The sequence below is a fragment of the Coregonus clupeaformis genome, chromosome 8 (genome assembly GCF_020615455.1).
Source record: "Coregonus clupeaformis isolate EN_2021a chromosome 8, ASM2061545v1, whole genome shotgun sequence".
NCBI classification, from domain to species: domain Eukaryota; kingdom Metazoa; phylum Chordata; class Actinopteri; order Salmoniformes; family Salmonidae; genus Coregonus; species Coregonus clupeaformis.
In genome coordinates this window covers 23,286,546-23,304,525 of record NC_059199.1, presented here as the reverse complement: position 1 = coordinate 23,304,525, position 17,980 = coordinate 23,286,546, and the positions used below count along the sequence as shown (strand labels likewise).

General features: G+C 46.8%; 1 protein-coding gene across 1 annotated transcript in view; it reads right to left on the bottom strand.

The window, feature by feature from the left end:
- Positions 1–17,783, bottom strand: part of LOC121571273 (insulin receptor substrate 2-B) — a 40,860-nt gene extending 23,077 nt beyond the window's left edge. Inside the window, exon 1 of the mRNA XM_041882642.2 lies at positions 13,363–17,783. Within this exon, the coding sequence (XP_041738576.2) occupies positions 13,363–17,467 (4,105 nt within the window). The 5' untranslated portion in view covers positions 17,468–17,783. The remainder of the gene's footprint in view (positions 1–13,362) is intronic.
- Between the last annotated feature and the right edge of the window lie 197 nt (positions 17,784–17,980).

The window sequence follows — 17,980 nt, the reverse complement described above, 5'->3', positions numbered from 1 at the left end:
CCTACCAATAAGTGAGATATGAAGAATCCCCCCCAAAAATTCAAAAGCCACCCAAGGAACCCCCACGCCAATCCCACCCAAATAACCAGTATGCCGTATCAGTTCTCTGTTTGACAAGTAGTATGAAACTGCAGCTTGGAGTATTGCTTTTCCATTCTATGTAATGTATTCCCTGTGAATCTGTTGGTTATTTTTCCCTGTTCAGAGAAATTAGTAATTGAAGTCGCTTGCATTATTTACCATATAGTAGTGTGAAAGTACCACATTTTGAATACTAGATGCCGCTGTTCCTGCTTTACCGCCACACTCATGTATACATTTTGCTGGTCTCGCGTTTATTAAATAGATCACAACATTTTCTTTTTAACTTGGGTAGAAAACCAAAAGATTTGGCTCATGATGAAAATAAATTGTGTTCATCCTCACAATTCAAGCTAGTCCTCCATGAAAGTGATTCAGTTTGTCCTAAAAGCAACCTAATGCTTCAACCCAACTATCCTTGAATAGTCTAACAAGTGGCCACTGAGGGCTATGCAATTCTCATAGGAAAACTTTTCCTACAAGCCCAAAACTTTGATGGAGAAATTGGCTAGGGACTAAAATGTTGTGACAACCCAAATAAAATAATGAATTGCATGGCAGTTTTCTGCTTTTCAAGAAGTTTGGTTCAAATCGGATGTTGGGTACTATATTTATTCAATATTATCCGAATCCTATCAATTAAAATGGCCAATTTGGGTGCAATCAATTAGCTTAATTTCTCAGAAATTAAATTATATTTTAACAAAATAATGTTTCAGGAATGCTAATTGTATCTGTTACTTACTACTGCTACCTAACGGTGTTCCGTACATCACAGTGTTCCGTACACTTGATCTTATCTTGGCACCCAAAAAATTAAATACCAGGTCAACTGCAATATTAATACCATTGTAAAGCACAATTTCTCCTCTTTCCAGCTAAATTAACGACGAGAACTTCACGCTGCCCGTCTCTGCATGATTGAAGGCAATGGAGCTCTGCCGGGTCTTATTAGAAATGGCAGAGGGGGAAGCGAAGGCTACTGAGCGATAATGAAAGCCGAAGACATGTTGTGTGGAGAAACAGCTTTTTTCACCTGATTTGTCAAATGTATCACCTGTAAAATGTCAATAAAACACTATAAAGAGTTTATATACGGTTTCATTACATACCCATTTGATGGTTTGTGTCGAATTTGAATAGGGGTTTTAGGGCAGCGCTAATGTCATCTTCACAAGTAAACTGCGGCTGTCACAGCTTTTGAGAGTCATGATGGCTCGCAGTGATGACACGAAAAATGTACCATTGTTTGAATTAATGATTGATGAACTCACGAGTAATTAACTTTATACTCACCATTGATAATGTCTTCATAAATAAATAAATAAAATTAAATGAGTTACAAAGTAGGGAGAAAATAAAACAAATGTAATTGTATTTTGACAGGAATTGTCTTGAAAGGGAAAGGCCTAACAAGAGCCCAAGAAACGACGCCACTACACCCCTGAATAGCTAGGCTGCTAACGAGGAGGCGAAGGCAGGGAGGAGCCTGAGGGAGGTAGCTCGTGCCTCCTGTCAGTACCTGTTTTCAGGGAAGCCAATGGTCCAAAAAAGTTCCACATAGTTCATAACTATTGCAGTTTGGTGACATGCAGTCTTTTAGGAAATCCCGTTCATTTTTTTCACCTGTGCACAATCAAGAGCAGAAAGAGTGGCATGCAGGAATGTCATGTCTCAAATTGGGTTAGAGCATGTCATTTGGAAACGAGTTTAATAGATAGCACACGTGAGAATTTAGGACATAATAATAATAATAAGCCATTTAGCAGACGCTTTTATCCAAAGCGACTTACAGTCATGTGTGCATACATTTTTACGTATGGGTGGTCCCGGGGATCAAACCCACTACCCTGGCGTTACAAGCGCCATGCTCTACCAATTGAGCTACATGCATTATTAACATGCGTTATTGCACATATGAGATTTCACAATTATTAAAACACACAGCACTCGTGAATAGGTTGGCACAGCAAAGGTATTTCAAACCGTTAACACAGCAAATGTGAGAGCAAAAAAACGAAAGCTCTTTGTCAGCAGTTGACGGGTTTGCGTGTGTAAATGCAGATCATAGGTTGGTGCAGTGGTATTCTTTTTAAGATTCTGCACATCAAAGTCTTATGCAATTAATTGTTGATTGATTCAGTGTTTGTGTTATTGATGACCACACTGCTATTAGCACCCTACTCATGAAAAATGTGTTTAATATTAGCCATAATATTAATACTAATGCTAATTTAAACACAAATCATGAATAATGAAGGTTTCTTACAAATGTATATGGTCAAGCATGTTTTTAATCTGCGAGAGAAGCGCTAACCCTGGTGGAAAGACACTGTACGAGTAATGTAAATGTACGAGTAACATGATGCGTGCCGTACGTTACGTCGTGACACATCTCGATGTAACGTACAGCGTCATAGAGGTCAGTGTTGCATCTTTTCTCGAATGCTATTAGTCCATTACCATGTCAATCAACACTTCAATAGAAACATAGCTAACACCCCGGATTTGACGCGAACACAGTCGCTACATTCCCATTAGTTTTCATTGCAGCCTTGTTTGAATGCTGCGGTTACACAAAATGTGTACGGAACACCGTTAGGTAGCAGTACAGAAACGATTTCAGAACAATCCGAGATGGCGGGTGTCGAAATCATCTTTCTTGTGCTTTTTGAGGTGGAATGACCCAGACTGATATCGTCATATTCATAGCAACTTTTAATTGAGCGACTTATTATACAGCGATAAGGCAATTAAGGAGCTCATCCCAATTAACGCCAACCTGCAAATAATGAGATATATATAGCCTACTAAAACAAAAATGGATTTGACCTAACATCATGTGATTACATTAACATCTGTATGTATTTACGTGTTTGAGAGCGAGTTTAGGTTCTTCGACACACACACACACGGATCCAGTTGCCTGTGCCTGGGTAGCATCCTGCTTTAGGGCCAGTGCACATGCTGTAGTGCACTACATAGGGAATAGGGTGCCATTTGGGACGCAGCCTACACATGCCTACTGCTAGGCACGGCTCATAAATAAGTGTCAGTCTGAAAATAAAGCAGTAAATATAGATGGAGGTGGTATAGGAAAAGGCAGTTAGCGAACACTCAACAAGGCTAACAAGGTAACTCTACACTAGGCTAAAACAGCAGCTAGCTAGCAAAAATTCTCTGTACTCTACACTACAGAACCATAACCAAGCTCCAAACAACTCCGTGCTCCATACAACCAGTAGGCTACACTTATACTTTCACACTCTGGAGCCTACCTATGGATGTCACAGGGACAGGAAATGGCAGCAGCAAGCTAGCTAACACAACACTATGTACGCTCTTCCACCCATGCTCCACACACACTACCCTCCATATACTCTCACTTTGAAGCCAGGGTCGTGTTTAGTATGGCGCACGAGAAGGAAAGTCTGTGCTGTTATCAGACAACTTCGAATAGTAGCCTACGTTCCTGTTTCACTTCGCCTATGTTCCCGTTTCAAAAGGTTTCATTACGGCGTGCCCTAATGAACAGGATCCAGTAGCCCACTAACTTCCCTGTTTCATGCCATTTCCAAACATTTTCGTCTGGAGGAAAAAAGGGAAAGGGTACTGAAAGGGACTCAGGTGTACCTGGCTGCTCGGGGCAGGTCACAGGAAGGAATGCATCCTGTGTGATGATGCGTTTCCTGTGCCTCTGTTGCCGTGCTGCTCCGACACGCTGGGCCAATTAGAGCACATCAAAGACCCACCGCATGACTCACACACACGACAGTGGAAACACTTCAAACAGTGAACACAACCTTCATCAGAGAAGAGAGTTGGTTTTTCTATGGAAAACCAAAAACACGCACACCCACACACAGTGTGTTGATTCTCCTATGGGAGAATGACCTCACTAAGGGGGGCAGCAAGGGGTCAATGCAACGAACACACTCTCAGGTGAAAACACACACAGGGGCAACTGCAGGTCAAGGTTTCTCCATATTACCTTGGTACTGTTTGACCCACTTTGGCACACTGCCCAGGACCAGGGTCAATGAACTTACACCCCTTTGTTCATTTTGGCCCCAGCTCAACAGTTAACATATGAGTCAGCCTGTGGCTGGCTGAAACTACTGAGTCACACTATCAAGGACCAATCACCCTGGATGACATTGTTCATAGTCTAGGATTTGTGAGTTTCATTAGATGGCTCTTAGGATCTGTTGTAGAAAGAATTATAGACTAAAGGCTGAAGAGCGAGATGCTTGTTTCACTTAACACTGGATAGACTGCTCTTAACACACACGCAAGCAGGCAGTGTGTGTGTGAACACGTTTACTAGGCTGACACATCATGCTTCTTTCCTAATGGGCTGTCAAACCAACCCAATCTTGTCTGTACTGTACTACAGGTAATCTAATGTTCTGTGGACGGATTCACAAAACACTACTGACAAAAAAACGTAAGTGCAATTCCTCAAAATATTCTTAAGAATTTCGCAAATATCTTTCCTAAGACCTTCGTGAATACAGTTGAAGTCGGAAGTTTACATACACCTTAGCCAAATACATTTAAACTCAGTTTTTCACAATTCCTGACATTTAATCCTAGTAGAAATTCCCTGTCTTAGGTCAGTTAGGATCACCACTTTATTTTAAGAATGTGAAATGTCAGAATAATAGTAGAGAGAATTATTTATTTCAGCTTTTATTTCTTTCATCACATACACTCAATTAGTATTTGGTAGCATTGCTTTTAAATTGTTTAACTTGGGTCAAACGTTTCGGGTAGCCTTCCACAAGCTTCCCACAATAAGTTGGGTGAATTTTGGCCCATTCCTCCTGACAGAGCTGGTGTAACTGAGTCAGGTTTTTAGGCCACCTTGCTCGCATGCGCTTTTTCAGTTCTGCCCACACATTTTCTATAGGATTGAGGTCAGGGCTTTGTGATGGCCACTCCAATACCTTGACTTCGTTGTCCTTAAGCCATTTTGCCACAACTTTGGAAGTATGCTTGGGGTCATTGTCCATTTGGAAGATCCATTTGCGACCAAGCTTTAACTTCCTGACTGACGTCTTGAGATGTTGCTTCAATATATCCACATAATTTTCCTTCCTCATGATGCCATCTATTTTGTGAAGTGCACCAGTCCCTCCTGCAGCAAAGCACAAGTTTGAGTTATTCACTGCGTTAGCACACTCTGCCAACCCTGATGTTCTAGCAGTGTCTGAATCTTGGCTTAGGAAGGCCACCAAAAATTCAGCAATTTCCATTCCGAACTACAACATTTTCCGTCTAGATAGAACTGCCAAAGGGGGCGGAGTTGTAATCTACTGTAGAGATAGCCTGCAGAGCTCTATCATACTATCCAGGTCTGTGCCCAAACAGTTTGAGCTTCTACTTCTAAAAATCCACCTTTCCAGAAATAAGTCTCTCACTGTTGCCGCTTGCTACAGACCCCCCTCAGCCCCCAGTTGTGCCCTGGACACCATATCTATCCTCAGAGTTCGTACTGCTTGGTGACCTAAACTGGGATATGCTTAACACCCCGGCCGTCCTACAATCTAAACTAGATGCCCTCAATCTCACACAAATTATCAAGGAACCTACCAGGTACAACCCTAAATCCGTAAACATGGGCACCCTCATAGATATCATCCTGACTAATTCACCCTCTAAATATACCTCCGCTGTCTTCAACCAGGATCTCAGCGATCACTGCCTCATTGCCTGCGTCTGTAATGGGTCCGCGGTCAAAAGTCCACCCCTCATCACTGTCAAACGCTCCCTAAAACACTTCAGCGAGCAGGCCTTTCTAAATTGACCTGGCCCGTGTATCCTGGATGGATATTGACCTCATTCCGTCAGTAGAGGATGCCTGGATGTTCTTAAAAAGTGCTTTACTCTCCATCTTAAATAAGCATGCCCCATTCAAAAAATTCAGAACTAAGAACAGATATAGCCCCTGGTTCACCCCAGACTTGACTGCCCTTGACCAGCACAAAAACATCCTGTGGCGTACTGCATTAGCATCGAACAGCCCCCACGATATGCAACTTTTCAGGGAAGTCAGGAACCAATATACACAATCAGTTAGGAAAGCAAAGGCTAGCTTCTTCAAACAGAAATTTGCATCCTGTAGCACTAACTCCAAAAAGTTTTGGGACACTGTAAAGTCCATGGAGAATAAGAGCACCTCCTCCCAGCTACCCACTGCACTGAGGCTAGGAAACACTGTCACCACAAATAAATCTACGATAATCGAGAATTTCAATAAGCATTTTGCTACGGCTGGCCATGCTTTCCACCTGGCTACCCCTGCCACTAGCTCTGCATCCTCCGCTGCAACCTGCCCATGCCCCCCCCCCCTTTCCTTCACCCAAATTCAGATAGCTGATGTCCTGAAAGAGCTTCTAAATCTGGACCCCTACAAATCAGCTGGGCTAGACAATCTGGACCCTTTCTTTCTAAAATTAGCCGCCGAAATTGTCGCAACCCCTATTACTAGCCTGTTCAACCTCTCTTTCGTATCGTCTGAGATCCCCAGAGATTGGAAAGCTGCCGCGGTCATCCCCCTCTTCAAAGGGGGTGACACTCTAGATCCAAACTGTTACAGACCTATATCCATCCTACGCATAGCCTACAGCCTTTCGAAAGCCTAGTTAACAAACAGATCACCGACCATTTCGAATCACACCGTACCTTCGCCGCTATGCAATCTGGTTTCCGAGCTGGTCATGGGTGCACCTCAGCCACGCTCAAGGTCCTAAACGATATAATAACCGCGATCGATAAAAGACAGTACTGTGCAGCCGTCTTCATCGACCTGGCCAAGGCTTTTGATTCTGTCAATCACCACATTTTTATTGGCAGACTAAATAGCCTTGGTTTCTCAAATGACTGCCTCGCCTGGTTCACCAATTACTTCTCAGATAGAGTTCAATGTGTCAAAACGGAGGGCCTGTTGTCTGGACCTCTGGCAGTCTATGGGGGTGCCACAAGGTTCAATTCTCGGGCTGACTCTATTCTCTGTGTATATCAATGATGTCGCTCTTGTTGCTGGTGACTCTCAGATCCACCTCTATGCAGACGACACCATTTTGTATACATCTGGCCCTTCATTGGACACGGTGTTAACAAACCTCCAAACGAGCTTCAATGCCATACAACACTCCTTCCGTGGCCTACAACTGCTCTTAAAACCCTAGTAAAACTAAATGCATGCTCTTCAATCGAACGATGCTTGCACCAGCCCGCCCGACTAGAATCACTACTCTCGACGGGTCTGACTTAGAATATGTGGACAACTACAAATACCTAGGTGTCTGGTTAGACCGTACTCTCCTTCCAGACTCACATTAAGCATCTCCAATTCAAAAATAAATCTAGAATCGGCTTCCTATTTCGCAACAAAGCCTCCTTCACTCATGCTGCCAAACATGCCCTCGTAAAACTGACTATCCAACCGATCCTTGACTTCAGCGATGTCATTTACAAAATAGCATCCAACACTCTACTCAGCAAATTGGATGTAGTCTATCACAGTGCCATCCGTTTTGTCACCAAAGCCCCATATACTACCCACCATTGTGACCTGTACGCTCTCGTTGGCTGGCCCTCACTACATGTTCGTCGCCAAACCCACTGGCTCCAGGTCATCTATAAATCACTTCTAGGCAAATCCCTGCCTTATCTTAGATCATTGGTCACCATAGCAACACCCACCCGTAGTCTGCGCTCCAGCAGGTATATCTCACTGGTCATCCCCAAAGCCAACACCTCCTTTGGCCGCCATTCCTTCCAGTTCTCTGCTGCAAATGACTGGAACAAACTGCAAAAATCTCTGAAGCTGGAGACTCTTATCTCCCTCACTAACTTTAAGCATCAGTTGTCAGAGCAGCTTACCGATCACTGCACCTGTACACAGCCCATCTGTAATTAGCCCACCCAACTACCTCATCCCCATATTGTTATTTACATTGTTATTTATTTTGCTCATTTGCACCCCAGTATCTCTATTTGCACATCATCTTCTGCACATCTATCACTCCAGTCTTAATACTAAATTGTAATTATTTTGCACTATGGCCTATTTATTGCCTTACATTTTACATTTACATTTTAGTCATTTAACAGATGCTCTTATCAAGAGCGACTTACATTTAGTGCATACATTTTTCATACTGGCCCCCCCGTGGGAATCGAACCCACAACCCTGGCGTTGCAAGCACCATGCTCTACCAACTGAGCTACAAGTTACCTCCATAACTTACTACATTTGCACACACTGTATATAGATTTTCTATTGTGTTATTGACTGTACGTTTTGTTTTTGTTTATCCCATATGTAACTCTGTGTTGTTGTTGTTGTTGTTATCACACTGCTTTGCTTTATCTTGGCCAGGTCGCAGTTATAAATGATAACTTGTTCTCAACTGGCTTACCTGGTTAAATAAAGGTGAAATAAATTAAAATAAATGTATGCCTAAGGTTGGGTAGGGGGGAGGTCCAGAGAGGGTCAGTCAACTTCCCCCTCAGGAAGTTGGAGCATTTAGCATTTTTGATTAGGTTTCAGGAAATGGCAGAGTCTTAAAATTATATCAAACAATGTAGCCAACACAGAAGTCTTGTGTTTAATCCTAAATTAAATTGAGGTGGTCATCTCAATGACACCTTCACATTTTTCTAGGTTAAATGTAGGGGTACTGACTATTTTGATTATTAGGTGTCTTTATGTGGATAGTCTAGTGAAAATGCAAACTGGCTTCTTAATTTTGTTTGGGGATTACTGGATTAGGGGTGATATGGCCAAAATATCATATCACTATTTTTTAATTGTTGGACGATTTGATGGTATTTGACAGTATTTTATGTTTTGGAATGACCCTAGAGTGGAAACACATACATTCTAAGTGATTTCAATGGGTTTCTCTACTTTCTGATCGTTTTCTACTGTTCAATTAAACTTCAACCCAACATTTTTGTTCTGCATTTTCATCAGTTTCTGCATTTCCTGCACTCATTTCCACACTGCCACGTTGGGCTGCACGATATGGGCAAAAAAAACAAAAACACTTATGAGCAGTAGGCTAATATACACAGACCCCACGTTATTTTTAACCAAGTGTTGCAATTGCGATTTGCTTTGAAATTCAAATCAAAACACTTGGATGAACAGATTATTCTAATTCCATAGTTAAAAGATAATAGTGGGCACTTTGAATACAGTGTTTGGCATGACAACGAATGAAAATGCAAGGGAGGAGTTATTGTGACAGGGTAGGAACCAAAGTGTTGGTCAGTGTTTCCTAGGGGACCCTATAATCTTTGGCTACATAAAATATTCTCTCTTAGCTACTTCATGTAGCTAACATATTCATGCTTCGCCTATTCCTCTTTGATTTAGAAGATACTGTTGTAAAAACAACATGCTGATTTAGGCCTACACCATCACTGGTATCAGGCTGTATAGCTAGCTACGTTTGCACTGACTCAGTACATTAGCTAGCTAGCCAGCTAACTAGCGATTAACAGTTAACACGATTTAGCCACAACTTGCTAAGAAAAAACTAGCTGTTTGCAGATTTAAGAAACACAAACTAATAGTGTAATTATTAAAATTTTTACATTTACATTTTAGTCATTTAGCAGACGCTCTTATCCAGAGCGACTTACAGTTAGTGAGTGCATACATAATTTTTTTATTTTTCATACTGGCCCCCCGTGGGAATCGAACCCACAACCCTGGCGTTGCAAACGCCATGCTCTACCAACTGAGCTACATCCCTGCCGGCCATTCCCTCCCCTACCCTGGACGACGCTGGGCCAATTGTGCGCCGCCCTATGGGTCTCCCGGTCACGGCCGGCTACGACAGAGCCTGGATTCGAACCAGGATCTCTAGTGACACAGCTAGCACTGCAATGCAGTGCCTTAGACCACTGCGCCACTCGGGAGAACGTTTGTGGATTTATATTAAGAAGCAAAGTGGAAACAGCATCATAGTCATCAACATTGTTGCATGTGCTGCATTGACCATACAGACTGAATGCAAGTGTCTCGTGGTCGAGCAACAACAGATGCGCTCCTTGAGTGACAGAAGGCAGGGCTAGGTCTGTGGAAAGTGGCATAGAGAGAGAGCGGAGAGAGATGACTCAAGTAGCAGAATAAACTATAAAAATGGACTTTACGCAACACATATCACATTTAGCAAACCAAACATTCAAATACCATTATAGAAGGTAAAGTAAAAACCCATACCGGTCCGTGCATCAATACCGGTATATAGTAAAATACGGTATACCTAGGGCTGTGGCAGTCATGAAATTTTGTCAGTCGGTGATTGTCAAGCAAATAACTGGTGGTCTCACGGTAATTGACCGATAATTAACATAAACACCTTTAGCATCTCCTGGCTGCTACGCATAGCCTACAAGCAACTGACGCAGACCTTTGGAACATCTACTAATAAATATAGCCTACACCATCACAATAAATCCATTATTTATTTTAGACAGGTCTAAAGAAACATGATATGCTATGCTATTCTATTTCAGAAGAACAGAATAGCATACTCCGAGTTGCCCTTATGTTAGGTCCTGATCTGGCTATGCCATATGGCTGTCGGCTACACTAGTTCATTTAGCACACAAGAGTTGCTTAGAATTTTATTTATTTTATAGTATAAAGAATACAATTGGACATAGCTGAATAAAATAGAAAATATATTCTCTCCAAATGATTTGAGGAGTGCGCACATGCGGCTATTCAGTGTTGAGTGGTTAACAAAGAAACAGGTCCTCCTATATACTTAATTTAGAGTTATTTATGCACATTTAGTTGTGATACAAACATTGGGCTATATGTTTAGATTGTTAATACATTCTAAGACTGCATGCATGATGCGACTAAAAAAATACATGTCATCTATGCACTTAAACAGCTTTTCCCGTGGTTCATTTTCATGCCAGCCAGGTAGGCTATATTCCTGTTGTAAAGAGAAGCAATGTGCTTAATATAAGGAAAGTTGAGAAATACATATAGGCCTAGCCTATAGAAAGCTGATGGGATCCTCCTCTTTTTAATAGAGGCCACACTGTTTTCTCACGCAATTGCATAGCCTATAGAAATGTTGCGTAACATGAGCTCATGGGTGTTTGATTCCATTTTCAATTACATTTGCATTGATGTCAGAGTGATTAGAGGGACAATAGAGTGCAGAGTACCAGGCCGTTAGCGACTGGCAGTTAGCAAGTCTGGTAGGCTACTAATGACCACCAGCGGCATCAGAGCCTAGTTACAGTGACTAAACGGTCATGTGGAATTTGATTGCGGTCATGACTCGTGACCGCCGGTGTGCCGGTAATACGGACGCCCTAACAGCCCTAGGTATACAGCCCAGCGCTATACTGGATGCAATGTAGTAGTCTAGCTTACTGTAGGCCATTTGGAATATGATACAACTGAACTGGCCTATATGAGATCGTTTCTGATCGCCAAGTTAGGTCTGACTACTAGGCTACCATTCATTCAACATGCCTTGCTGTCATTGATGACATATCACTATATGAAGAGGACAGATCCAGAACTGATTAATTAACATAGGCATACTAATCTTTAACAGTCTAACAACTTTCTGTGAAGGACGGTGTTAGAGGAACAGCCCGCTCTGCCAAGTCTGTTTACATTCATTCCATGAACTACCGCAACAGCTCACGTTTCCTTGCTCTTCAATGCGCTTGCGCCTACTACAGTTGTGGAGATCAAAGCATGTGCGGGCAAGAAAGTGTTCTCTTAGTTGACTAAATCCTGTAGATAACTACCTTTGTCGTAATGACGCCTTAGCTAAGGAGCTAACTAAGAAATAGTGGTTATGTGCTTGACCCCCCCCCCCCCCCCCACCCCCACCCCCACCCCACATCAGCGGTATCAACGGACTCCGAGGGAGGAAAATACCACTACAGGGGGCGGGCCGGAGCGGAGCTAGAGATTTTTTCTCTTCGCCGAAGTCCTCCAATTGGCTTAGCTCCAACTTCAGATGGTTTAGTCAAAAACCACAATGTGCCTACTAGAAGACTATATTTATATTTCACGTTCATTTTTCATACCTGCGCACTTTGAACTCAAATTGCGTGCATTGTACACAAAATGTGTGCAAGTTAGCAGGTCTGGAGAGCGTCCAGTGTGCGGTCTGAACGCTCAGAGTGAAACGCTCTGAATTTAGGAAGGGACTATCTGACATTTGAATTTACAAAAACGGCCAGAGTGCACTCTGAGCACCCTCTGACACTCTAGAGTGAATTTACGAAGTACCCTTAAATCATCCAAAGTGTTACATTTTAACTCACGACTGACGCACCTACAGGATGACACAGGAATGCCGCTGATTCATTTGCAAAAACATGCAGAAAACACCACGCCGCGTGTGTTTGTGCGTAGAGTATAGGGCTGGGAATTGCCATGGACCTCACAATACGATATTATCACGATACTTAGGTGCCGATAAGTTATGTATTGCGATTCTATATGTATTGCGGTTCAATACTGTTATTTTATTGCAATTCAATGTTCCAAACATATTGCTCACCATATGTCTGCTGCAGAGGGAAAAGAGAGAGCATGAGAAAACTAGTTTTGATCAGTCATGGAAATAAAAGTGCTGAAAACAAATTGGCTACCTATTTAAAAAGAAGATGGAGAACAAGCTATGAAGGGAAAATACTGGAGTTCTGGTGCAGGTACAGCCAACTAGCGCAAAAATAATATTGCGATAGTCAAAACGAGACGATACATTGCCAAAAATAATTTCCAGATATGCAACTGTATCGATTTTTCCCCCCATCGCTAGTACATTTTTACATTTTAGTCATTTAGCAGACGCTCTTATCCAGAGTGACTTATAGTTTAGTGAGTGCATACATTTTTCATACTGGCCCCCCCGTGGGAATCGAACCCACAAACCTGGCATTGCAAACGCCATGCTCTACCAACTGAGATACAGGAGGCCTAGTAGAGTACAGTAAGTGAGAATCCCTCTCCTCATTATCACCTTTTACACTGCAGGGCAAGCATGCCTCCCTGCATGCCGACAGACAACTGGAGGGCTGCACACACACAGCAAGCGTACGCCACACACACACACACTGAAACGCAGACCTCATACACGCACACTTAACACAGAGCAGATGTCAGCACACAGAAATACATATCTACACACACACACACACACTCATGAGCAGTAAGCTAATATACACAGACCCCACCTCATCCCCCACAAACGCACTCCCTCTGTCACTCACCCGTGGACGTGGTAGTCATCCCTTCTGACTTGCTGAAGTCTACACTGGCGTAGGCTCCGTTGTTCTCTGCTACCGGCACAGTCACGTTACCGGCTGAGGGGGCGTTGGGGGTCGGCCCGGTACCCCCCTGCTGCTGCTGGGGTATGGGGACAGAGTTAGAGTCCTGGTCCTCTCTCAGCCCCAGGGCGATGTAGTTGAGGCCGTTCTGATAACCAACAGACACATTCCTGCACATACGACCTCCAGGAGGGCCCCCAGAGGAGGCTGAGTCCATGCCCAGATCAGAGGGCCCTGGCTGGGCAGGGCAACTGTCCAAATCCACCCCTATCCCTTCCACACACATCCACACACTGTCAAAGGAGCCAGAGCCGGCCCACTTGGAGCCCTCCGCCAGGTGAGCTCCGTTGAGGGCCGAGGGGTTGGCTGAGCCCGAGGGCGGGTTGGTGCCGGTGCTGGAGCTTGTGGTTCTGCCTCCTCCAGGGGTGGAGGAGAAGGTTTCAGAGCTGTGTCTGCGTCGCCCCTGGGGGTCAGCACGTACCACTATGGGGGGATCAGGCTGTAGGCTGGAGGATGAGGGAGGGGTGACATGGTGGGGGAGTAAGGTAGGGGGGTAGCGGCACTCCATCACACACAGGTGCTGCAGCATGGCTGTGGGGCTACTCTGTGACCCCCGCGACCCCTCACCCCCGCTATGGTTAAACGTCATATCTGTGTAGCCATCTGTTCCCGTCCGCCAGTGAGCTCCAGAAGATCCAGGGGCCACGCTCAGGGAGGCCCCGGCGGTCAGGGGTCGAATGTAGCTGGGTGGGTTCCAGGGGGCCACCAGAGAGGGTCTGGGGGACTGGTTCTTAGCCAGGCGGCAACCATCATCACCCCCACTACCACCACCTCCAACCCCCACCTCTACACTCATATAGTCCTGGTTCTGTGGCTGGGGAGGAGAGTGGCGCTGCTCGACAGAGCCCAGCGAGGGTGAGAGGTACTGGTCAGAGAGAGGGCAGGACGTGGGGGGTCCGTAGGGGTCCCCAAACTCGATGTTGATGTACTCGCCGGGGCTGGAGGGTCGCTCGGCAGCGGCTGGCTCACTAACCCTCAGCGACCCGTGGAAGCTGCGGCGGCCCAGGGGGAGGCGGTTGGGCCGAACCGGGGTCGTTCGCCGGTCACCGTGAGCCGCTTGGTGGTGGGCCCTGTAGGGCGGGGGTTGGTGGGCGTGAGGGCTGTCTGACCCCCCACTACTGACACCCTTCGTCGTCATGCCAGCGACCTGGGAGTAGACGGGTTTTGCCGGGGAGCTCATGAGCACGTATTCATCATGCTCCCTTTCTCTCTGTTCTCCATCTCTGGCGACGGGGGCCTTGTAGGAGCGAGGCAGGGAGAAGTAGGGACTGTATGATTTGGGGGTACCTTCAGAGATGCTCAGTGCGTAGTATCCCCCCTCGTTGGAGAGCTTCCGTCCACCTGCAGCGTTCCCCCCTCCTCCACTGCTGTACGACATGTCCATGTATTCTCCAGTCTCAGGTTGCTCCACTATACTACCAGAACTACTGACACTACCTAAACCCAGACCCATGTTACTGCTACTGCTGTGGGGGCTTGGGGAGGCCTGGACTGGGGAAGAGGAGCTCCGTCCCCCTGGTAGCATCATCATGTAGCCCTGGGGGTCCGTAGGCTGGTGGGGTTGGAGCTGGTTGGCCGAGCGTGGGGCCAGGGAAGGGCTATAGGCCTGGGGGGAGTGGGAGGGCTGGGGATGGGGAGGGTGTGAGAGAGAGTGGTGATGGTGGTTTGGGTGAGAGTGGGAGCTAGGTTGCATAGGCATGTAGTCCGGGGTGTCACCGGGTGAGGCTGTCACCCCACACAACATGGGCATGTAGCCACTGTCCTCCTTGGCCGAGGTGGAGGGGTAGGAGGAGAGAGGAGGGGGTCGGCCCTGGCTGTGCTCGGAGCAGGAGCTGTAGTCAGAGCGGAGGGAGGAAGAGGAGGAAGGCTGGTTGCTGCTGCCGGTGCGGACCAGAGACAGAACCTCTTCCACAGACCCCAACTCATCCTGTGAGGTGGTCTGGGTCATCTTCTGGTACACCGCCACGCCGCTGCTACTGCCGGCAACACCATCCTGACTCCCGGGCCGTGTGAACGAGTGTGTCCGTCTCCTCAGAGACCGGTCTTCATCCGTCGACGTGCTCTCGTCCCGGTGGGGGGCCTCAGCGCCGCCAGAGCTACTCATGCCGCCTGCTCCAAACACCTCGCGGTGCCAGCCCATGGCCATGTAGTCGCTCAGGCAGTTCTCTTCTCTGATTGGTGGGGTGTTGCCCAGCGAATCGGGTGTGTTACTCCGGACTCGGAAGTAGCGAAAGTCTCCGGGGCTTGAGCCGTACTCGTCAGAGGAGTTGAAGCCTCCGTCAGAGGGGGAGCCACATATGGACGCGCTAGAGGGCCGGGTGAGGGTGTCGGAGACCGAGCCGTGACCGCTGCTGCTGGACACGCTGACAGGGGAGGTGGTAGAAGAGAAGTGGGAAACGGGGAGCGAGGCGGAGCGGGCGTGGCAGGTGGAGCCCGGAAGCGCCCTGGCATAGCGCCCTCCCACCCCGGTGTTCCCTGCACCTCCCCCGCCCTCCTGGCGCCCTAGGTGTATCCGGGCGGTGTTCAGGTGGATCAGGCTGCCGGTAACGGACCGGAATGGCCGGTTCATCGTCCCCTCACCCTCACTCGACGTCCTGAAGCGGTAGCCGCTGGCGCCGGAGCTCTTACTCGATGGCGGTGTCCCGACCACCGACTCGGTCCGGGAGCGGCGCTGGAGACCCGTCTGGCTTGGCGGAAGGTTGCCTAGGTGACGGCGGGTGGTGATGAACGCCATGGGGTTGGAGCCAGATGATTGGCTCTTACTCCTGGGGCGAATCTCTGCAAAGGCCTTCAGAGCCTTCATGGTCTCTAGGATGGTCTCGTGCATGTTCTGAGCCACTACAGAGTCATCTACCTGCATCCATATCTCCCCTGGTCCTATGGAGGACGACCGACCCACCTCGATGAAGAAGAAGCTTTCTGAGTGTCCACATCGTCTGATGTTCATTAGCTGGAGGTTGACATACGGTGTCTCAGAGTTTAGTTTGACCAGATGGATAGTTTTAGAAGAGAGGCATAAACGATACACACCTGTGAGGTTTTTGGTCTGACCCAGCCCTTTGGGTTTCACGTTCACCTGCCACACCTCTTTGAAAACCGTACCTGGTGTGACTGTACCATAGCCATCATCCAACTCGTCCGAGTCTAGATTACCCTTTTTCCCCTCACTCATCAGTTCACTCAGGGCTACATACCAGTCCTCTTGCTCCTGCTCGTTTTCAGCCACAATGGCAAAGTACTCATCCTTAGTGTAGAGGGCTATGAGGTGTTTGTTCTTGGAATCCGCTCTTTTGTTGACGGTAAAGCACTGATACAGATAGATCACCCGTTTCGGGGGAGAAGGGGCGACTGCACCGGCCGCTGTGGCAGACCGTAGGCTATTGCGGAATTTTTTCTCACTGTCATGGTACTCCAGCCGGCTGAGGCCTAGGTGGCTCGCCGCCCTCAGCACGAAAAACCGCTTGTGTCCATGCTTCTGTTTCCGCAGGTAGCCACACTTCCGAATGTCGTCCACAACACCTTCTGAGGTAGCGACGCTAACGTTAGCATTCGCGGCTAATTGAATCGCGGCAGACGCTGCGTTCACCGATGCAGCGAGTGCGTGGTGGCTAGCAGCGGGGTCCTCATGTACCAGGTTCAAAGACGACGACGAGGCTTTCCTTACCGGGGACCCCGTGATGTTTTCACCAGAGAGATTGTGCTGCTGTTGCTGTGTCGCCGCCTGATACTGGTGCGACAGCGGGCGTTGTTCTTTGGGCAGCGAGCTCTGGGGGTAGTGATGGTGGCTGTGGTGGTTGGAGGGCGGCAAGTGCTGATGAAAACGAGCTCCGCTGCCGCCGCAGATATTCAATAAAGGGGAAGGGGGTTCCCCAATTGAGGTATCACGGTTGGCTGCCGTAGCCGCTGGTGTCGTCCCGATGCCCCTCTGTTGCATCTCCACCAACAACATAGCGGCATTGTTTTCTTGGTAATTCATAAAATTGGCCATTTAGAGAACACAACCAAAGGTCACTTTACCTAAGCCGTGCTGTGGACCTAGACCCCATTCTTGTTTTGGAGACGGGCTCCGGCTGGCGCTGCTGTGTTGTACTGTGGCTACACGACGCGATGGTTAGCTACAATCAAAGCAACAATTTCAGTTGGTTAAGTTAAAAACGGTCGGTCCAGGCCTCTTCGTGAAAAACAGGTATCCAATATGGGTTGCAGGAAATAAAGCCGCCCCTGTGCAACATAACCACGTTCACCCCCGTTTCTATAATCGTTAGAACCCAAGCTAGCTTACTAGCAATCTGTCCCCTTCTCCCTCTCTGTACATATCTCTACCCAGCAGAGCACAAACAACACGTGACCTGTGCGTCATCCATAAGTAGGAGGAACAATGAATCAGACGGGCCTTCTCATTGGAAGTTAAGCGAGATTGACAGGAACTGACACCCAATTGTTTTGGGTCATTCGTGTTTTACGTCAATACGGTGGACCAATGACATAGCACAGATTTTCA